Here is a 24,592-nt window from a genome sequence, read left to right as displayed (position 1 = left end):
TGGCTGGTTATGTTATGATACTGGCTGGTTATGTTATGATACTGGCTGGTTATGTTATGATACTGGCTGGTTATGATACTGGCGAGCTATGATACTGTCTGGTTATGTTATGATACTGGCTGGTTATGTTATGATACTGTCTGATTATGTTATGATACTGGCTGGTTATGTTATGATACTGGCTGGTTATGTTATGATACTGGCTGGTTATGTTATGATACTGGCTGGTTATGTTATGATACTGGCTGGTCATGTTGTGATACTGGCTGGTTATGTTATGATACTGTCTGATTATGTTATGATACTGGCTGGTTATGTTATGATACTGGCTGGTTATGTTATGATACTGGCTGGTCATGTTGTGATACTGGCTGGTTATGTTATGATACTGGCTGGTTATGATACTGGCTGGTTATGATACTGGCTGGTTATGTTATGATACTGGCTGGTTATGTTATGATACTGGCTGGTTATGGTATGATACTGGCTGGTTATGTTGTGATACTGCCTGGTTATGTTATGATACTGGCTGGTTATGTTATGATACTGGCTGGTTATGTTATGATACTGGCTGGTTATGATACTGGCTGGTTATGATACTGGCTGGTCATGATACTGGCTGGTTATGTTATGATACTGGCTGGTTATGTTATGATACTGTCTGGTTATGTTATGATACTGGCTGGTTATGATACTGGCGAGTTATGATACTGGCTGGTTATGTTATGATACTGGCTGGTTAAGTTAGGATACTGGCTGGTTATGTTATGATACTGGCTGGTTATGATACTGGCGAGTTATGATACTGGCTGGTTATGTTATGATACTGGCTGGTTATGTTATGATACTGGCTGGTTATGATACTGGCTGGTTATGATACTGGCTGGTTATGTTATGATACTGGCTGGTTATGGTATGATATTGGCTGGTTATGGTATGATACTGGCTGGTTATGTTGTGATACTGGCTGGTTATGTTATGATACTGGCTGGTTATGTATTGATACTGGCTGGTTATGATACTGGCTGGTTATGATACTGGCTGGTTATGATACTGGCTGGTCATGATACTGGCTGGTTATGTTATGATACTGGCTGGTTATGGTATGATACTGGCTGGTTATGTTGTGATACTGGCTGGTTATGTTATGATACTGGCTGGTTATGTATTGATACTGGCTGGTTATGATACTGGCTGGTTATGTTATGATACTGGGTGGTTATGTTATGATACTGGCTGGTTATGTTATGATACTGGCTGGTTATGTTATGATACTGGCTGGTTATGGTATGATACTGGCTGGTTATTTTATGATACTGGCTGGTTATGATACTGGCTGGTTATGATACTGGCGAGCTATGATACTGGCTGGTTATGTTATGATACTGGCTGGTTATGTTATGATACTGGCTGGTTATGTTATGATACTGGCTGGTTATGTTATGATACTGGCTGGTTATGATACTGGCGAGCTATGATACTGTCTGGTTATGTTATGATACTGGCTGGTTATGTTATGATACTGTCTGATTATGTTATGATACTGGCTGGTTATGTTATGATACTGGCTGGTTATGTTATGATACTGGCTGGTTATGTTATGATACTGGCTGGTTATGTTATGATACTGGCTGGTCATGTTGTGATACTGGCTGGTTATGTTATGATACTGTCTGATTATGTTATGATACTGGCTGGTTATGTTATGATACTGGCTGGTTATGTTATGATACTGGCTGGTCATGTTGTGATACTGGCTGGTTATGTTATGATACTGGCTGGTTATGATACTGGCTGGTTATGATACTGGCTGGTTATGTTATGATACTGGCTGGTTATGTTATGATACTGGCTGGTTATGGTATGATACTGGCTGGTTATGTTGTGATACTGCCTGGTTATGTTATGATACTGGCTGGTTATGTTATGATACTGGCTGGTTATGTTATGATACTGGCTGGTTATGATACTGGCTGGTTATGATACTGGCTGGTCATGATACTGGCTGGTTATGTTATGATACTGGCTGGTTATGTTATGATACTGTCTGGTTATGTTATGATACTGGCTGGTTATGATACTGGCGAGTTATGATACTGGCTGGTTATGTTATGATACTGGCTGGTTAAGTTAGGATACTGGCTGGTTATGTTATGATACTGGCTGGTTATGATACTGGCGAGTTATGATACTGGCTGGTTATGTTATGATACTGGCTGGTTATGTTATGATACTGGCTGGTTATGATACTGGCTGGTTATGATACTGGCTGGTTATGTTATGATACTGGCTGGTTATGGTATGATATTGGCTGGTTATGGTATGATACTGGCTGGTTATGTTGTGATACTGGCTGGTTATGTTATGATACTGGCTGGTTATGTATTGATACTGGCTGGTTATGATACTGGCTGGTTATGATACTGGCTGGTTATGATACTGGCTGGTCATGATACTGGCTGGTTATGTTATGATACTGGCTGGTTATGTTATGATACTGTTTGGTTATGTTATGATACTGGCTGGTTATGATACTGGAGAGTTATGATACTAGCTGGTTATGGTATGATACTGACTGGTTATGTTATGATACTGTCTGTTTATGTTATGATACTGGCTGGTTATGTTATGATACTGGCTGGTTATGATACTGGCTTGTTATGATACTGGCTGGTTATGTTATGATACTGGCTGGTTATGGTATGATACTGGCTGGTTATGGTATGATACTGGCTGGTTATGTTGTGATACTGGCTGGTTATGTTATGATACTGGCTGGTTATGTTATGATACTGGCTGGTTATGTTATGATACTGGCTGGTTATTGTATGATACTGGCTGGTCATGTTATGATACTGGCTGGTTATGATGCTGGCTGGTTATGTTATGATACTGGCTGGTTATGTTATGATACTGGCTGATCAGGTTATGAGACTGGCTGGTTATGTTATGATACTGGCTGGTTATGTTATGATACTGGCTGGTTATGTTATGATACTGGCTGGTTATGTTATGATACTGGGTGGTTATGTTGTGATACTGGCTGGTTATTGTATGATACTGGCTGGTTATGTTATGATACTGGCTGGTTATTGTATGATAATGGCTGGTCATGTTATGATACTGGCTGGTTATGATGCTGGCTGGTTATGTTATGATACTGGCTGGTTATGATACTGGCTGGTTATGATACTGGCGAGCTATGATACTGGCTGGTTATGTTATGATACTGGCTGGTTATGTTGTGATACTGGCTGGTTATGTTATGATACTGGCTGGTTATGATACTGGCGAGCTATGATACTGGCTGGCTATGTTATGATACTGGCTGGTTATGATACTGGCTGGTTATGATACTGGCGAGCTATGATACTGGCTGGTTATGTTATGATACTGGCTGGTTATGTTATGATACTGGCTGGTTATGTTATGATACTGGCTGGTTATGATACTGGCGAGCTATGATACTGTCTGGTTATGTTATGATACTGGCTGGTTATGTTATGATACTGTCTGATTATGTTATGATACTGGCTGGTTATGTTATGATACTGGCTGGTTATGTTATGATACTGGCTGGTTATGTTATGATACTGGCTGGTTATGTTATGATACTGGCTGGTCATGTTGTGATACTGGCTGGTTATGATACTGGCTGGTTATGTTATGATACTGGCTGGTTATGATACTGGCTGGTTATGATACTGGCTGGTTATGTTATGATACTGGCTGGTTATGTTATGATACTGGCTGGTTATGGTATGATACTGGCTGGTTATGTTGTGATACTGCCTGGTTATGTTATGATACTGGATGGTTATGTTATGATACTGGCTGGTTATGTTATGATACTGGCTGGTTATGATACTGGCTGGTTATGATACTGGCTGGTCATGATACTGGCTGGTTATGTTATGATACTGGCTGGTTATGTTATGATACTGTCTGGTTATGTTATGATACTGGCTGGTTATGATACTGGCGAGTTATGATACTGGCTGGTTATGTTATGATACTGGCTGGTTAAGTTAGGATACTGGCTGGTTATGTTATGATACTGGCTGGTTATGATACTGGCGAGTTATGATACTGGCTGGTTATGTTATGATACCGGCTGGTTATGTTATGATACTGGCTGGTTATGATACTGGCTGGTTATGATACTGGCTGGTTATGTTATGATACTGGCTGGTTATGGTATGATACTGGCTGGTTATGGTATGATACTGGCTGGTTATGTTGTGATACTGGCTGGTTATGTTATGATACTGGCTGGTTATGTATTGATACTGGCTGGTTATGATACTGGCTGGTTATGATACTGGCTGGTTATGATACTGGATAGTTATGATACTAGCTGGTTTTGGTATGATACTGGCTGGTTATGTTATGATACTGTCTGTTTATGTTATGATACTGGCTGGTTATGATACTGGCTGGTTATGATACTGGCTGGTTATGTTATGATACTGGCTGGTTATGTTATGATACTGGCTGGTTATGGTATGATACTGGCTGGTTATGTTGTGATACTGGCTGGTTATGTTATGATACTGGCTGGTTATGTATTGACACTGGCTGGTTATGATACTGGCTGTTTATGATACTGGCTGGTTATGTTATGATACTGGCTGGTTATGTTATGATACTGTCTGATTATGTTATGATACTGGCTTGTTATGATACTGGTGAGTTATGATACTGGCTGGTTATGTTATGATACTGGCTGGTTATGTTATGATACTGGCTGGTTATGTTATGATACTGGCTGGTTATGTTATGATACTGGCTGGTTATGTTATGATACTGGCTGGTTATGTTATGATACTGGCTGGTTATGTTATGATACTGGCTGGTTATGTTATGATACTGGCTGGTTATGTTATGATACTGGATGGTTATGTTGTGATACTGGCTGGTTATGTTATGATACTGAGTGGTTATGTTATGATACTGAGTGGTTATGTTATGATACTGGCTGGTTATGTTATGATACTGGCTGGTTATGATCCTGGCTGGTTATGATACTGGCTGGTCATGATACTGGCTGGTTATGTTATGATACTGGCTGGTTATGTTATGATACTGGCTGGTTATGTTATGATACTGGCTGGTTATGTTATGATACTGGCTGGTTATGTTATGATACTGGCTGGTTATGTTATGATACTGGCTGGTCATGTTATGATACTGGCTGGTTATGATACTGGCGAGCTATGATACTGGCTGGTTATGTTATGATACTGGCTGGTTATGTTATGATACTGGCTGGTTATGGTATGATACTGGCTGGTTATGGTATGATACTGGCTGGTTATGTTGTGATACTGGCTGGTTATGTTATGATACTGGCTGGTTATGTATTGATACTGGCTGGTTATGATACTGGCTGGTTATGTTATGATACTGGCTGGTTATGTTATGATACTGGCTGGTTATGTTATGATACTGGCTGGTTATGTTATGATACTGGCTGGCTATGGTATGATACTGGCTGGTTATGTTATGATACTGGCTGGTTATGTTGTGATACTGGCTGGTTATGTTATGATACTGGCTGGTTATGTATTGATACTGGCTGGTTATGATACTGGCTGGTTATGATACTGGCTGGTTATGTTATGATACTGGCTGGTTATGATACTGGCGAGCTATGATCCTGGCTGGTTATGTTATGATACTGGCTGGTTATGTTATGATACTGGCTGGTTATGTTATGATACTGGCTGGTCATGTTATGATACTGGCTGGTTATGATACTGGCTGGTTATGATACTGGCGAGTTATGATACTGGCTAGTTATGTTATGATACTGGCTGGTTATGTTATGATACTGGCTGGTTATGGTATGATACTGGCTGGTTATGTTGTGATACTGGCTGGTTATGATATGATACTGGCGAGTTATGATACTGGCTGGTTATGTTATGATACTGGCTGGTTATGTTATGATACTGGCTGGTTATGATACTGGCTGGTTATGTTATGATACTGGCTGGTCATGTTATGATACTGGCTGGTTATGATACTGGCTGGTTATGATACTGGCTGGTTATGTTATGATACTGGCTGGTTATGTTATGATACTGGCTGGTTATGATACTGGCTGGTTATGTTATGATACTGGCTGGTTAGGTTAAGATACTGGCTGGTTATGTATTGATACTGGCTGGTTATGATACTGGCTGGTTATGATACTGGCTGGTTATGTTATGTTACTGGCTGGTTATGTTATGATACTGGCTGATTATGATACTGGCGAGCTATGATACTGGCTGGTTATGTTATGATACTCTCTGGTTATGTTATGATACTGGCTGGTTATGATACTGGCGAGTTATGATACTGGCTGGTTATGTTTTGATACTGGCTGGTTATGTTATGATACTGGCTGGTTATGTTATGATACTGGCTGGTTATGATACTGGCTGGTTATGATACTGGCGAGCTATGATACTGGCTGGTTATGTTATGATACTGGCTGGTTATGTTATGATGCTGTCTGGTTATGTTATGATACTGGCTGGTTATGATACTGGCGAGTTATTATACTGTCTGGTTATGTTATGATACTGGCTGGTTATGTTATGATACTGGCTGGTTATGTTATGATACTGGCTGGTTATGTTATGATACTGGTTGGTTATGTTATGATACTGGCAGGTTATGTTATGATACTGGCTGGTTATGATACTGGCTGGTTGTTTTATGATACTGGCTGGTTATGTTATGATACTGGCTGGTCATGTTATGATACTGGCTGGTTATGATACTGGCTGGTTATGATACTGGCTGGTTATGTTATGATACTGGCTGGTTATGATACTGGCGAGTTATGATACTGGCCGGCTAATCATGTTATGATGCTAGCTGGTTGTGATTCTGGCTGGTCATGTTATGATACTGGCTGGTTATGTAATGATACTGGCTGGTCATATTATGATACTGGCTGGTTATGATACTGGCTGGTCATGATACTGTCTGGTTATGATACTGGCTGGTTATGTAATGATACTGGCTGGTCATGTTATCATACTGGCTGGTTATGATACTGGCTTGTTATGTTGTGATACTGGCTGGTTATGTTATGATACTGGCTGGTTATGTTATGATACTGGCTGGTTATGTTATGATACTGGCTGGTTATGTTATGATACTGGCTGGTTATGATACTGGCTGGTTATGATACTGGCTGGTTATGTTATGATTCTGGCTGGTTATGTTATGATACTGGCTGGTTATGACACTGGCTAGTTATGTTATGATACTGGCTGGTTATGTTAAGATACTGGCTGGTTATGTTAAGATACTGACTGGTTATGTTATGATACTGGCTGGTTATGATACTGGCTAGTTATGTTATGATACTGGCTGGTTATGATACTGGCTGGTTATGTTATGATACTGGCTGGTTATGATACTGGCTAGTTATGTTATGATACTGGCTGGTTATGTTATGATACTGGCTGGTTATGATACTGGCTAGTTATGTTATGATACTGGCTAGTAATGATACTGGCTGGTTATGTTATGATGCTGGCTGGTTATGTTGTTTGACAGTTTCACACCTATCCTATTATATTGAGGAAGGAATAAGGACATTGTACAATATATTTTTTTACAACCAAAATATTGATTTGTGGATGGATGAACACAACACATGAATGACTGTACTGCTGATTAACATGAACAGTCCACCACATAGTGTAGCTTCTGGGTTTATAGGTCAAGATTTTATTCCTGATGATATTCCGCACAAAAAAAATTCTGTGAGTGATGATTTTACTTGTATGGACAGTTTCTGTTGCTTGGTGAGTCATACTGCAAACAGGGCTTTCCTGTGACGACGTTAGCTAAGAGCCATTGGTGGTGAGAGTCAGGCAGGCGCAGGTTGTCATTTCAGAAAGAGACTGCATTTAGTAGAGGTCTGAACACAGGAGAAACACACACACACACACACACACACACACACACACACACACACACACACACACACACACACACACACACACACACACACACACACACACTCCACTGCTATTTCCACTCTCCCTTCCACAGATGGGAACATTAGTAGGAAAGGAGGTGATGACCTGCTGTCACCAGTCTTATTATGTTCACACTATCCAGCTCTCACAGCCAGATGAGCCAGTGTAAGATGGAATAGAGCTTCAGTCTGAGGCTCTGACAGTGTGCTGCCCAGACCGCTGATTACCCCTTCATGAACCTTGACCCTCATTACTCAGGCTCTCTCTCAGCCCATCAGACAGACTAAAACCATTTTGGTTCCTGTTTTAATTTGTGTCCTCAGATCTCCAACAGACACATTGGGGTTGACCTAGCCTCATCCCTAGGCTAGGGTTGGCCAAATAATTGACTAATAGGCAATTTGTGTGACACACCCCAGTAACACCGGAACACTTGGTGAAAAACCTTTACACAAAGACAGACGTTTTGGCTGCGATCCATTTAGAGCATATTGGGTGCCCTCAGATCTCTCCAAACGGGACAAATTGAGGTTGACTCCAATGTTTGACTAAGGCTAGGGGGACTTAGTTTTGGGACGCACCCTAGTAAAAACACATTGGGATCATCAGCTTCCAGGCAGATGGTAGGTACATCATAGAGAAAGGGATTAATCCTCTCGGACAGCCATCTACCTTTGATTGTGGCTTTAATCCTGGCCCACTGGCAGACTGGCAGGCCCTGTCTAATACTGCTCCAAAGCTGTGGGGGGGGGGGGGCAGGGTGGGTGAGGGGTTGGGGTGGGGGAACAGGGCGGGGGGGCAGGATGAGGGGACAGGGTGGCGGATTGGGCGGTGGGGGTGGGGTGAGGGGGACGGGGTGAAGGGGAGTAGATCCCTCCTCCAGGTGCCACCCACGGGATAACCCTGCCTCACTTCCCCTCACCCAACCATTGTATTACCTCACCCTCTCCTTCCCTAATCTAGAACTGCCCTCATAAAGATTTGGGGAGCTACAATAGAATATACACTCTAATCTGACTGGATTCTAATTTAGCCACAGTAAGGCTTTCCTCAGACAATATTGTGATTTTCAGTTGAGGACATCTAAAGGAAAGACGCACCACTTTGTTTTATACATCGGCATATGTCTACATTCGTGTTCGTTGTTGTGTGTGTGTAAATTTGTATGACATACCACTATGCCAGGAGAAAAACAGATCAATATGAACTTGAACAGACATATAAACATCTTTCAAAAGGGTATCCCCCATCATTCACATTGTGATGCAGAAGGAAAATAATGGCCGAGTGAAGGCAACAACGTTTGTGATACAGACAGATCCAGTAGTGTCTCCAACATCGTTGATATACAAACACTACACAGGGGAGCCTTGTTCGCTCCTGTAGGTTGCCAAAAAATAGAATTCTTAAGAGGGGCTTTATCCTGTTGTGTAGTAGACTAGCTAGGTGGAACAGAACAGAGTGCACAGTGCAATCCCTTGAGGGGAAATAGAAGAGAACGCTCCACCACCAGTATCCACCAGAGATACCTAGCCCCGGTCTGTTCTAGGGTCAGTAGAAAAGCCCCTAACAAATCGCTAACGTGCTCCGAGACAAAGCAGTTCAGGTTGAAACAGATCTGAAATCTGTCTCTTCTTGCATCCATGTTTTTGGGCCCTGTTTCCTGTTTTCAGAACAGTGCGAGGAGTGTTTGAGAAGTAAATATAGGTCACAGTCATCTTTATGTATATATTTTTCTTTCCATCCCACGCCAGGTGCATGAATAATTGAAAGAGGTTTTCCCCCGTGACGGCTGCAGTCAGGAGCCCCAGGTTAAGACGGTATTTCTCCCTCCCTCCCTCCCTCCCTCCCTCCCTCCCTCCCTCCCTCCCTCCCTCCCTCCCTCCCTCCCTCCCTCCCTCCCTCCCTCCCTCCCTCCCTCCCTCCCTCCCTCCCTCTCCTCCTTCCCTCCCTCCCTTTCCCTCCTTCTCATCCTCCCCTATCTATTCTTTGACGGCTGCAGAAAATCCCCAGTCAAAATGTAGAGGCACTTTCCATCCCCCCTCCCTCCCTCCCTCGCTTCTTTCTCTCCACCTCTACATCTTCTTTGATGAATACACTGTCTGCTTTTAAAAGACAGAGAAGGCTGATAATAACAATGCTGATTGTATTCAACCACCTTCTTGTTTAGCTTCTTGGGAAAATGGAGTGGGAAGATGTGACTTCACATTGTTTTGTGACTTTGTGAACCAAATCCCTCTCTGACCCAGTCTGCCTCCAGAGCCAAATATTGTGGAACGTTGCAGATAGGAATGTCACAAATAGACCGGATGTGATTCCTTGTTCCGCTTGTCATCTATTTCTATCTACCCGTTGAACTCTGACCGGTAGACCGGGACACTCTTCTACAATATAAGTCCCTATTCTTTGCTAGTCTCAGCGAATCTCCATCTCTTCTCTGTGTTACACTTCCATCTGTTTCTGGTCTTTTTCTCCTGAATGGACGGATCCCTCTCTTCTCTTGGATTCCTCTCTTCTCTTGGATCCCTCTCTTCTCTTGGATTCTTCTCTTCTCTTGGATTCCTCTCTTCTCTTGGATCCCTCTCTTCTCTTGGATCCCTCTCTTCTCTTGGATCCTTCTCTTCTCTTGGATCCCTCTCTTCTCTTGGATTCCTCTCTTCTCTTGGATCCCTCTCTTCTCTTGGATTCCTCTCTTCTCTTGGATTCCTCTCTTCTCTTGGATCCTTCTCTTCACTTGGATTATTTTCTTCTAAGGATCCCTCTCTTCTCTTGGATCCCTCTCTTCTCTTGGATCCCTCTCTTCTCTTGGATTTTTTTCTTCGCTTGGATCCCTCTCTTCTCTTGGATCCCTCTCTTCTTTTGGATTATTCTCTTCTTTTGGATCCCTCTCTTCTATTGGATCCCTCTCTTCTCTTGGATCCCTCTCTTCTCTTGGATTCCTCTCTTCTCTTGAATTCCTCTCTTCTCTTGGATTACTCTCTTCTCTTGGATTCTTCTCTTGGATTCTTCTCTTCTCTTGGATTCTTCTCTTCGCTTGGATTCTTCTCTTCTCTTGGATCCCTCTCTTCTCTTGGATTCTTCTCTTCTCTTGGATCCCTCTCTTCTATTGGATCCCTCTCTTCTCTTGGATTCCTCTCTTCTCTTGAATTCCTCTCTTCTCTTGGATTACTCTCTTCTCTTGTATTCTTCAATTCTTTTGGATCCCTCTCTTCTTTTGGATCCCTCTCTTCTCTTGGATTCCTCTCTTCTCTTGAATTCCTCTCTTCTCTTGGATTACTCTCTTCTCTTGGATTCTTCTCTTCTCTTGGATTCTTCTCTTCGCTTGGATTCTTCTCTTCTCTTGGATCCCTCTCTTCTCTTGGATTCTTCTCTTCTCTTGGATCCCTCTCTTCTATTGGATCCCTCTCTTCTCTTGGATTCCTCTCTTCTCTTGAATTCCTCTCTTCTCTTGGATTACTCTCTTCTCTTGTATTCTTCAATTCTTTTGGATCCCTCTCTTCTTTTGGATCCCTCTCTTCTCTTGGATCCCTCTCTTCTTTTCGATTCTTCTCTTCTTTTGGATCCTTCTCTTCTTTTGGATCCCTCTCTTCTCTTGGATTCCTCTCCTCTTGGATTCCTCTCTTCGCTTGGATTCCTCTCTTCTCTTGGATGCCTCTCTTCGCTTGGATTCTTCTCTTCGCTTGGATTCTTCTCTTTGAAACCGAGAAAGAGCTTTACTCTATATTTATTAATATCCATTCAGTTTCTCTCGTATCATTGGCTCTTTTGGGATTATTATTCTGGCAGGAAGGTTTCTAACAGCAGGCTAGAAGAGCTGAAAAACAACACAGCAACTCACTTACTATATCTCATTTCCTTCTACTAGCTGCCACCTAGCTTCTTCCTTGTTTCCCTTTATTCCATTCCTTTCTGGTGATCATAGGCTGTCTCACTCTCCTTTCTCTCTCTCCTCTCTCTCTCGCTCTCCTTTCTCTCTCTCCCTCACTCTCACTCTCTCTCTCACTCTCCTTTCTCTCTCTCTCTCTCTCTCACTCACTCTCACTCTCTCACTCTCCTTTCTCTCTCTCTCTCTCCCTCTCCTTTCTCTCTCTCTCACTCTCCTTTCACTCTCTCTCCCTCTCTTTCACTCTCCTTTCTCTCTCTCTCTCGCTCTCTCTCTCTTTCCCTCTCCTTTCTCTCTCTCTCTCTCCCTCTCTCTCACTCTCCTTTCTCTCTCTCTCGCTCACTCTCTCTCGCTCACTCTCTCTCGCTCACTCTCTCTCGCTCACTCTCTGTGTCCTCTCTAGGCAAGAGGGAGGATCTGTGTTTTGAAAGAGGCCCAACCCCCTCTGCTCTCACTCGTCCACAGTCAGTGAAAGGCCGGGCCGGGGAACTCTGTCCAAGGCATTATCCAAACACTCACACTCACACGCACAAACACACTCTCTCTCTCTCTCTCTCTCTCTCTCTCTCTCTCTCTCTCGTACACACACACACACATAGTTTCTCTCTCTCGCTCTCTCTCTCTCTCTCTCTCTCTCTCTCTCTCTCTCCCTCCCTCACACACACACACACACACACACACACACACACACACACACACACACACACACACACACACACACACACACACACACACACACACACACACAGTCTCTGCTGCCAGAGCTCCACTTACAGCTCAAGCCTCTCAAATCTGTTTTTCTTGTTGAGATCAGCACACGGTTTAACGCCACACAGCTGCAACTGGAGAGAGGAGAGAGGGGAGAGGAGAAGAGGAGAAGAGGAGCAAGAACCTGTGTTTTGAACTTCTCCCGGACGTTCACCCTCTAATCTTTTGGAGTTTGTCCTCAGGACCATTCAAAGAAAAGGAGGGTCTGAGTTCACGTGACATAATCATAGTGAATGGGCTGCCATGTTAACTGACACGGGTAGCCTGACCCGGGAAAACTGGATGTTGAATAGAGGAAGAGCCTCGGTGGTAGAAAGCAACCGAAAGTAACGCGAACTCAGCGGGAGGAGAGAGAGGGAACAAGAGAGGAGGGAGTGGAGGAGCACGGTGGAAGTCCAGAATGGAGGACGGGTTCTCCAGCTACAGCAGCCTCTATGACACCTCTTCGCTGCTGCAGTTCTGTAACGGTAAACTAACCTCCTTCTGTTCAACAATCTGTCTGTGTGCTTAACATGAGATGTCACCACTGCCTGTTTAAACTTAAAACCCCGAAGAGGCAGTCCCTGCCGGCAGGGCTGTTATTGCAGCCGTGAGGCTATTAATAGAGCTCAAACTTCACTTGAGGCTTTGATGAAAGTGAGTGTTTATCCTTGGTGCTGAGAAGAAGATGTCTTGTGTGGAAGACATAGATGGGATTGTAGGCTATAACATAGACCAAATTCAGACATAGCTTGGAACAATATTACAATTTAGAGTTTAACCATGCAGAGCCGTAAAAAAAATATACGTATCATTCAAAACCTTCTGAGGAAATGTTTCTGCCAAGAATCTGGGTCGAAAGGATTGTCAACACCCTCTGCAAAAATGTCAACCGACAGGGATAAAAAGCTAAACATGTGGATGAGGAAAAGGATAAGGGATATAAACAAATGTCTGATCTTACACCGCTGGTTTCCATTTCAGTTTGGTCTGTGGCTCTTGTGTTCTTATAAAGCGTTGTGATGTGCTGATTGCCATCAGCTCGTATACTGGACAGTTCAAGTGTGATGATGGCTGGAGACAGGAAGTGGAATTGGGGTTGCAGGTTATTAGTAGAGTGTGTGAAGGTGCATGACACATCACTTTGTCACAACCAATCAATCTCTCTTATCAACACAGCCTGACGTCTGCCCAGATACAGGAGACACTGTCTGACATACTTACTTAGAGCTCTGCTGAGCCAAAGGGAGTAGATTGCCTCTAGACGCTGGTCTTGTTTTAATTTTGCATTTCGCCCACTAATGGCTAAGGTTAGGATTTGGATAGGGAAACTGATCCTAGATCTGAACCCTGGAGCAAAATAATCAGAATACTCAAACCTCATCTAAGGATGTGGTTGGTTAATGAGTTATAGAAGGTTGACGTTATAGAACTGAATTACCATTGTTGGGAAATGATACTGATAGTGTGCTGTGTGATGTGCAGGACTTGATCATGTCAAAGAGTAACTCAGGCATGCTGGGTAACCTGAAAAACAGGTGTCAAGCTGGATCAACAGAAGTAAAGCTTCCTCCTCCGAAGATGACGTTGACTTTTTACACGGTTAATAATGATCCTGTAATCTGACTGAAAGAAGAAAAGTTACTGCAATGTGACATACTGTTTACTTGCTCTCACTAAAGGGTGTTTAATAATTCACACACATACAGAAGTATTGGGTCGAATAAGTACAAGAGTCAAGTCAAAATCACCTATAACGGTGTTGTCAAACACAAAAAATATTGACTAAAGTCTCTGGGTTTTGAATGCTCTCAAGTCTCCCAATTGGCACAGAACCACACCCTAGTCTGACGTGGTTGTCATTTTCTACATTTTGTAGTGGGTCATGATACTGCTGTGTAAGTGAAAAGCTTGCGTGCTCTTCAAAACACTGCCTTACGCAGTTGGTAATTACTTCAGAAAGTCCTGTTCCCTCTTACAAGCCAGAAGACGAAACATGCCAAGCTGTTGTGAATCTGTTGCCAGGGATTTTCCAATGTTCTCTCGCTGAGACTGTCATACTGACTGGGGGGCTTGGTTCATATCAGGCGAGAGGGCCTCATTGTTCCAACTACACACTCATTGGGTAAGTGTGTAGTCTGGAGGCTCTGAGATCACCTAATGGTGCGCTGGCCAGCTGTGGAACTGCCTGTAAAAGTGATGTCATTTTGTTCTTGAACACTTCATGTGTTAGTGATCAGCCAACCAGAATAATGGCAGGGGGACTGGGTCAGCGACTCGGCAAACTACAAAAGCACGCTTTTGTCCTGAGGAGATGGGCTGCTAAGGGAAATTAGCCCCATTAGCAGTGCAGTAGAACTGTATTTCTAGAAGACGATCTACGGTATTGAATGTATCAAATCAAATCAAATGTATCCTCCACACCTCAGGAATGCCTTTAAATGAAGACGGATTAAAGATGTTTGTTGTTGTTGTTGCTGTTACTATCCCTTGGTGTCTGACTTAATACTGACAGTGGATGAGCTGGTCGTATTCACTTAGTGTTGTTATGAATGATCAGCCAATAGAAAACAAACTGGTAAATCCAGAGAATTCGCTGTCTTTCCCTGGCAACAAGATGGACGTTACTTCAGATTTCACTAGACATCCTTGTCACTGCCCTACATCCCCTCTCCTCTAGGGCCTGCAGTGCTGGCATTACCCACAGCGTCACCAATGTCGCCAAGAGATCGGTACTTGGCACACCAACAGAGCGGCACAGTTCCCTCCCCCCTTTTGGTTTATGTAAAGCCATTAATGCAAGCACATGCAACGGGATTAGGGTTAGTAACAAACCAACAAAAACAGACAGACAGAAGGTGGAGGGCAGGTCGGGTTGAAGAAACCTGTTTGTGCTGTTAAGGCACCATCAGGATGTTCTAATTTAACCGCCCGTATTTTCCTCCTCTTCGGAGATGAGTTCACGGCTAATGTTCTGCGATGTTGCTTCTGTTGTACAATACGAAGTCATAAACTGCTCTGCTCCCGAGGTCTGTGGAGTGTCTTGTCTGAAGCTGTAGCCTTGTGTTGCTACTGAGTGGCTGTAGCTGCCCTCACTGTTGCCAGTTCAGAAATGATACTACCTATGTAATGGCAACCGTCTGATCGGCATGTGATGTATGAATCATCTGCTTTTATAAAACAATGTACGCTACCTAGCAGTGCTAATTTTGGCACTATTTTTTTAAATGTAGTCTAGTCTTAGTAGTTTTGACAAAAATATTAAGTCTTAGTCACATTTTTGTCTTTTGAATAAGGATTTGATCTAGTCATTTTCAAAATGACGAAAGCAGTGGGCCATTTTAGTCAACTAAATGCCCTTTCATTTGAGAGAGAGAAGCAGTGGAGCAAAATAATTGGCAAAGTGGTATGGGATGTACCTCCATCACTATGGGATGTACCTCCATCACTATGGGATGTACCTCCATCACTATGGGATGTACCTCCATCACTATGGGATGCACCTCCATCACTATGGTGCACCTCCATCACTATGGGATGCACCTCCATCACTATGGGATGCACCTACGTCACTATGGGATGCACCTCCATCACTATGGGATGCACCGCCATCACTATGGGATGCACCGCCATCACTATGGGATGCACCTACGTCACTATGGGATGTACCTCCATCACTATGGGATGCACCTCCATCACTATGGGATGCACCTCCATCACTATGGGATGTACCTCCATCACTATGGGATGCACCTCCATCACTATGGTGCACCTCCATCACTATGGGATGCACCTCCATCACTATGGGATGTACCTCCATCACTATGGGATGCACCGCCATCACTATGGTGCACCTCCATCACTATGGTGCACCTCCATCACTATGGGATGCACCTACGTCACTATGGGATGTACCTCCATCACTATGGTGCACCTCCATCACTATGGGATGCACCTCCATCACTTTGGGATGTACCTCCATCACTATGGGATGCACCTCCATCACTATGGGATGCACCTCCATCACTATGGGATGCACCTCCATCACTATGGGATGTACCTCCATCACTATGGGATGCACCTCCATCACTATGGTGCACCTCCATCACTATGGGATGCACCTCCATCACTATGGGATGTACCTCCATCACTATGGGATGCACCGCCATCACTATGGGATGCACCGCCATCACTATGGTGCACCTCCATCGCTATGGTGCACCTCCATCACTATGGGATGCACCTACGTCACTATGGGATGTACCTCCATCACTATGGGATGCACCTCCATCACTATGGGATGTACCTCCATCACTATGGGATGCACCTCCATCACTATGGTGCACCTCCATCACTATGGGATGCACCTCCATCACTATGGGATGTACCTCCATCACTATGGGATGCACCGCCATCACTATGGTGCACCTCCATCACTATGGTGCACCTCCATCACTATGGGATGCACCTACGTCACTATGGGATGTACCTCCATCACTATGGTGCACCTCCATCACTATGGGATGCACCTCCATCACTTTGGGATGTACCTCCATCACTATGGGATGCACCTCCATCACTATGTGATGCACCTCCATCACTATGGGATGCACCTCCATCACTATGGGATGCACCTCCATCACTATGGTGCACCTCCATCACTATGGGATGCACCTGCATCACTATGGGATGTACCTCCATCACTATGGGATGCACCTCCATCACTATGGGATGCACCTCCGTCACTATGGGATGCACCTCCGTCACTATGGGATGCACCTCCATAACTATGGGATGCATCTCCATCACTATGGGATGCACCGCCATCACTATGGGATGCACCTACGTCACTATGGGATGCACCTATGTCACTATGGGATGCACCTACGTCACTATGGGATGCACCTCCGTCACTATGGGATGCACCTACGTCACTATGGGATGCACCTATGTCACTATGGGATGCACCTCCGTCACTATGGGATGCACCTCCGTCACTATGGGATGCACCTCCATCACTATGGGATGCACCTATGTCACTATGGGATGCACCTATGTCACTATGGGATGCACCTACGTCACTATGGGATGCACCTCCATCACTATGGGATGCACCTCCATCACTATGGTGCACCTCCATCACTATGGTGCACCTCCATCACTATGGGATGCACCTACGTCACTATGGGATGCACCTCCATCATTAACATTGTTATCACCGTTCCCCAGACACTGATGTCCAAAAGTAGAACTGGGGCTAAAGACTTTGAACGGGAGCTAATAACTGTTTCGCCCGGTGACGTCTAGTGACTCCTAGTCACTAAATCTAGAGTCCCAAGTCCCCTTGTCACCGATGGTTGAGTCACGAGTTCCTATGGCTGGTCCAAGTCCCAGTGCTCAAAACCTGGTCCAAGTGTTCAAGTCTGAGTCATTAAATCAGAATAAAGTTTTTTAAATGTAGTCTAGTCTTAGTAGTTTTGACAAAAATATTAAGTCTTAGTCACATTTTTGTCTTTTGAATAAGGATTTGATCTAGTCATTTTCAAAATGACGAAAGCAGTGGGCCATTTTAGTCAACTAAATGCCCTTTCATTTGAGAGAGAGAAGCAGTGGAGCAAAATAATTGGCAAAGTGGTATGGGATGTACCTCCATCACTATGGGATGTACCTCCATCACTATGGGATGTACCTCCATCACTATGGGATGTACCTCCATCACTATGGGATGCACCTCCATCACTATGGTGCACCTCCATCACTATGGGATGCACCTCCATCACTATGGGATGCACCTACGTCACTATGGGATGCACCTCCATCACTATGGGATGCACCGCCATCACTATGGGATGCACCGCCATCACTATGGGATGCACCTCCGTCACTATGGGATGCACCTCCGTCACTATGGGATGCACCTCCATAACTATGGGATGCATCTCCATCACTATGGGATGCACCGCCATCACTATGGGATGCACCGCCATCACTATGGTGCACCTCCATCACTATGGTGCACCTCCATCACTATGGGATGCACCTACGTCACTATGGGATGTACCTCCATCACTATGGTGCACCTCCATCACTATGGGATGCACCTCCATCACTTTGGGATGTACCTCCATCACTATGGGATGCACCTCCATCACTATGTGATGCACCTCCATCACTATGGGATGCACCTCCATCACTATGGGATGCACCTCCATCACTATGGTGCACCTCCATCACTATGGGATGCACCTGCATCACTATGGGATGTACCTCCATCACTATGGGATGCACCTCCATCACTATGGGATGTACCTCCATCACTATGGTGCACCTCCATCACTATGGGATGCACCTCCGTCACTATGGTGCACCTCCATCACTATGGGATGTACCTCCATCACTATGGGATGCACCTCCATCACTATGGGATGTACCTCCATCACTATGGTGCACCTCCATCACTATGGGATGCACCTCCGTCACTATGGGATGCACCTCCATAACTATGGGATGCATCTCCATCACTATGGGATGCACCGCCATCACTATGGTGCACCTCCATCACTATGGGATGCACCTACGTCACTATGGGATGCACCTATGTCACTATGGGATGCACCTCCGTCACTATGGGATGCACCTCCGTCACTATGGGATGCACCTCCATCACTATGGGATGCACCTATGTCACTATGGGATGCACCTACGTCACTATGGGATGCACCTCCATCACTATGGGATGCACCTCCATCACTATGGTGCACCTCCATCACTATGGTGCACCTCCATCACTATGGGATGCACCTACGTCACTATGGGATGTACCTCCATCACTATGGGATGCACCTCCATCACTATGGGATGCACCTACGTCACTATGGGATGCACCTCCATCATTAACATTGTTATCACCGTTCCCCAGACACTGATGTCCAGAAGTAGAACTGGGGCTAAAGACTTTGAACGGGAGCTAATAACTGTTTCGCCCGGTGACGTCTAGTGACTCCTAGTCACTAAATCTCGAGTCCCAAGTCCCCTTGTGCTCGAAGGCCGAGTCACCGATGGTTGAGTCACGAGTTCCTATGGCTGGTCCAAGTCCCAGTGCTCGAAACCTGGTCCAAGTGTTCAAGTCTGAGTCATTAAATCAGAATAAAGTTATTTACCCAGTCAGATATAGTGTAGTGGAAATAAATTGTTTGCTATCCTTTTTCCTTTCGTTCTGTTGCCACCAAATGTTTGCATATAGGCTACTGTTAATGTTACCATGGCTACGTTCAGTTGAAATACATTCTCAAATGTTGCAAATGGAAATTTCCTGAATAGAGCTGACATTATTCCTTATTCATCATGTCAGAGAGGCATGTTTCTTCTATCTGAACGTTCCAAAACGTTGCGTCCTGCTGAACGCGTCCCCAGGTTGTTAGCCATAGCTAGCTAATGAGGTAACATGACAGAACAAGGTGTGGCCTAAACCAATGTTTAACGGTCCGGTCCCCAAGTAGCCTAGTTTTAAATCGGCCCGCGATAATAGAAAGAAGAAAAAAAGTAGCAATGGTATTATAGGTCATATCTTTTGAACCGTAAGGGCTAGAATTAAGCCGAGGAAAAGAAGGAGACTTGGCTACATTGGTTACAGAATCTGTCTATGAAATGCAGTGGAGAAAGTGGGAGGGTTGAGTGACACTACAATTTAAAAAGACAGCCTACTTTTCCATACTTGGGGAGAGAAAAACAGAGCTAGACTAATCGTTTTATTATTAAACTTAATGCTGCTATTGTTAATCATTTCGTAAAGCGGCTTGTGTTTCTTAACCAGGCAAATGGTAGCTAACTAGAAGGCTGGTGGTGACTGGTTAGCTACGGAGAAGCAAGAGAGTCGCCTGCACGATGTGTATAATTGGCGGAGCCAGAGCGAAGCCTGTCTGCCCACACTCATTGCTTTGTCCCCCGCAGCTCACCAGCTGATGCAGGCTGTGTGTGACGGGTGTGGCATATCCTTCCCACTGCCTGTTACCAGAACAGCCCTGCTCGTCTGTGCTGCTAATATTAATGGTGCTTATCACTGAAAACCTCTGAATCTTTCCAAAAACCCTTGTCCAGTCCACTTCGTAGCCAGATTTTAGTCACAGTTTTAGTCAACATAAATTAAAAATCTATTTTGTTTAGTTACAGTTTTTTTCTGGGTTTGTTTAGTCAGATATAGTTGCGTCAATTGCCCCAGAAAAATATGTTTTTGACGACAATTTTGGTCACTATATTTGATGATGAAATGAACACAGCTACAGGTACCTTTATCCACAGTGTGATGATAATAGTCTCACTGAAAGGGCTTGGTTCATGGTAGCATGAAGCAGCACCGTGAATACATGGAGGGACTGGAAGGAAAAGTGAGATATTTTCTGATTCAATCCATAAGATCTTTACCTGCGTTATTGAAATGTAATAACAGTATAATTCATCAATGTGTAAGTGTCCAGTAAAACAGATACATTGGACAAGTTAACAGCTGTTTCATCAAACGTTGGGCAAGTCATTTCATGTTGTGTATCATACAGTACACACAGAGAGAGCATGGCCATGAGTTTCCTTTCGTCGTAGCATTCTGCCTTTTCTTCCATCGACCCACGACGACCCTTATTCACTATGGAACACAGTGTCATCAACCCACGACGACCCTTATTCACTATGGAACACAGTGTCATCAACCCACGATGACCCTTATTCACTATGGACCACAGTGTCATCAACCCACGATGACCCTTATTCACTATGGAACACAGTGTCATCAACCCACGACGACCCTTATTCACTATGGAACACAGTGTCATCAACCCACGACGACCCTTATTCACTATGGAACACAGTGTCATCAACCCACAACGACCCTTATTCACTATGGAACACAGTGTCATCAACCCACGACGACCCTTATTCACTATGGAACACAGTGTCATCAACCCACGATGACCCTTATTCACTATGGAACACAGTGTCATCAACCTACGATGACCCTTATTCACTATGGAACACAGTGTCATCAACCTACGATGACCCTTATTCACTATGGAACACAGTGTCATCAACCCACGACGACCCTTATTCACTATGGAACACAGTGTCATCAACCCACGACGACCCTTATTCACTATGGAACACAGTGTCATCAACCCACGACGACCCTTATTAACTATGGAACACAGTTTCATCAACCCACGACGACCCTTATTCACTATGGACCACAGTGTCATCAACCCACGACGACCCTTATTCACTATGGAACACAGTGTCATCAACCTACGATGACCCTTATTCACTATGGAACACAGTGTCATCAACCTACGATGACCCTTATTCACTATGGAACACAGTGTCATCAACCTACGATGACCCTTAATCACTATGGAACACAGTGTCATCAACCTACGATGACCCTTATTCACTATGGAACACAGTGTCATCAACCCACGACGACCCTTATTCACTATGGAACACAGTGTCATCAACCTACGACGACCCTTATTCACTATGGAACACAGTGTCATCAACCCACGACGACCCTTATTCACTATGGAATACAGTGTCATCAACCTACGATGACCCTTATTCACTATGGAACACAGTGTCATCAACCTACGATGACCCTTATTCACTATGGAACACAGTGTCATCAACCTACGACGACCCTTATTCACTATGGACCACAGTGTCATCAACCCACGATGACCCTTATTCACTATGGAACACAGTGTCATCAACCCACGATGACCCTTATTCACTATGGAACACAATGTCATCAACCCACGACGACCCTTATTCACTATGGAACACAGTGTCATCAACCCACGACGACCCTTATTCACTATGGAACACAGTGTCATCAACCCACGACGACCCTTATTCACTATGGACCACAGTGTCATCAACCCACGATGACCCTTATTCACTATGGAACACAGTGTCATCAACCTACGATGACCCTTATTCACTATGAAACACAGTGTCATCAACCTACGATGACCCTTATTCACTATGGAACACAGTGTCATCAACCCACGACGACCCTTATTCACTATGGAACACAGTGTCATCAACCCACGACGACCCTTATTCACTATGGAACACAGTGTCATCAACCCACAACGACCCTTATTAACTATGGAACACAGTTTCATCAACCCACGACGACCCTTATTCACTATGGACCACAGTGTCATCAACCTACGACGACCCTTATTCACTATGGAACACAGTGTCATCAACCCACAACGACCCTTATTCACTATGGAACACAGTGTCATCAACCTACGACGACCTTTATTAACTATGGAACACAGTGTCATCAACCCACGACGACCCTTATTCACTATGGAACACAGTGTCATCAACCCGCGGCGACCCTTATTAACTATGGAACACAGTGTCATCAACCCACGATGACCCTTATTCACTATGGAACACAGTATCATCAACCCGCGGCGACCCTTATTAACTATGGAACACAGTGTCATCAACCCACGACGACCCTTATTCACTATGGAACACAGTGTCATCAACCCACGGGGCGGAGCGGTAGGGTAGCCTAGTGGTTAGAGCGTTGGACTAGTAACCGGAAGATTGCAAGCTCAAACCCCTGAGCTGACAAGGTACAAATCTGTCATTCTGCCCCTGAACAGGCAGTTAACCCACTGTTCCTAGGCCATCATTGAAAATAAGAATTTGTTCTTAACTGACTTGCCTTGTTAAATAAAGGTTAAAAAGTATATATTTTATATAACTATGGAACACACAGAGAACAGTGTCAGGCATGGGCTAAATATACAGTTGAAGTCGGAAGTTTACATACACTTAGGTTGGAGTGATTAAAATCTGTTTTTCAACCAGTCCACACATTTCTTGTTAACAAACTATAGTTTTGGCAAGTCGGTTAGGACATCTACTTTGTGCATGGCACAAGTCATTTTTCCAACAATTGTTTACAGACAGATTATTCCACTTATAATTCACTGTATCACAATTCCAGTGGGTCAGAAGTTTATATACACTAAGTTAACTGTGCCTTTAAACAGCTTGGAAAATTCCAGAAAATGATGTCATGGTTTTAGAAGCTTCTGATAGGCTAATTGACATCATTTGAGTCAATTGGAGGTCTACCTGTGGATGTATTTCAATGCCTACCTTCAAACTCAGTGCCTTTTTGCTTGACATCATGAGAAAATCTAAATCAACCAGCCAAGACCTCAGAAAGAGATTGTAGACCTCCACAAGTCTGGTTCATCCTTGGGAGCAATTTCCAAATGCCTAAAGGTACCACATTCGTCTGTACAAACAACAGTACGCAAGTATAAACACCATGGGACCACGCAGCCGTCATAACGCATTGGAAGGAGACGTGTTCTGTCTCCTAGAGATGAATGTACTTTAGTGCGAAAAGTGCAAATCAATCCCAGAACAAAAGCAAAGGACCTTGTGAAGATGCTGGAGGAAACAGGTACAGAAGTATCTATATCCACAGTAAAACGAGTTATATATCGACATAACCTGAAAGGCCGCTCAGCAAGGAAGAAGCCACTGCTCCTAAACCGTCATAAAAAAGCCAGACTACGGTTTGCAACTGCACATGGGGACAAAGATCATACTTTTTGGAGAAATGTCCTCTGGTCTGATAAAACAAAAATAGAACTGTTAACCATAATGACCATCATTATGTTTGGAGAAAAAAGGGGGAGGCTTGCAAGCTGAAGAACACCATCCCAACCGTGAAGCACGGGGGTGGCAACATCATGTTGTGGGGGTGCTTTGTTGCAGGAGGGACTGATGCACTTCAGAAAATAGATGGCATCATGAGGCAAGAAAAGTATATGGATATATTGAAGCAACATCTCAAGACATCAGTCAGGAAGTTAAAGCTTGGTCGCAAATGGGTCTTCCAAATGGACGGATGACCCCAAGCATATTTCCAAAGTTGTGGCAAAATGGC

At 44.1% G+C, this 24,592-nt stretch overlaps 1 protein-coding gene across 6 annotated transcripts in view; it reads left to right on the top strand.

Moving 5' to 3' along the window:
• The window catches only part of LOC110498199 (echinoderm microtubule-associated protein-like 1), a 104,115-nt gene that overhangs the window by 20,441 nt on the left and 59,082 nt on the right, over positions 1 to 24,592 (top strand). For 2 of the 6 annotated variants that reach the window (XM_036955197.1, XM_036955196.1), the window contains exon 1: positions 12,553 to 13,106. The exons of 1 other annotated variant lie outside the window; for it this stretch is intronic. In XM_036955197.1, coding sequence (XP_036811092.1) covers positions 13,040 to 13,106 — 67 coding nt within the window. In that variant the 5' untranslated portion in view covers positions 12,553 to 13,039. Of the gene's footprint in view, positions 1 to 12,552; positions 13,107 to 24,592 lie in introns of those variants that run through there. 3 more of the 6 variants (XM_036955200.1, XM_036955198.1, XM_036955201.1) reach the window with 2 other exon arrangements.

Source organism: Oncorhynchus mykiss, chromosome 19, assembly GCF_013265735.2.
Source record: "Oncorhynchus mykiss isolate Arlee chromosome 19, USDA_OmykA_1.1, whole genome shotgun sequence".
In the NCBI taxonomy this organism is placed as follows: Eukaryota; Metazoa; Chordata; class Actinopteri; order Salmoniformes; family Salmonidae; genus Oncorhynchus; species Oncorhynchus mykiss.
The sequence above is the reverse complement of the archived record's forward strand: the minus strand, read 5'-3'. Positions and strand labels throughout refer to the sequence as shown.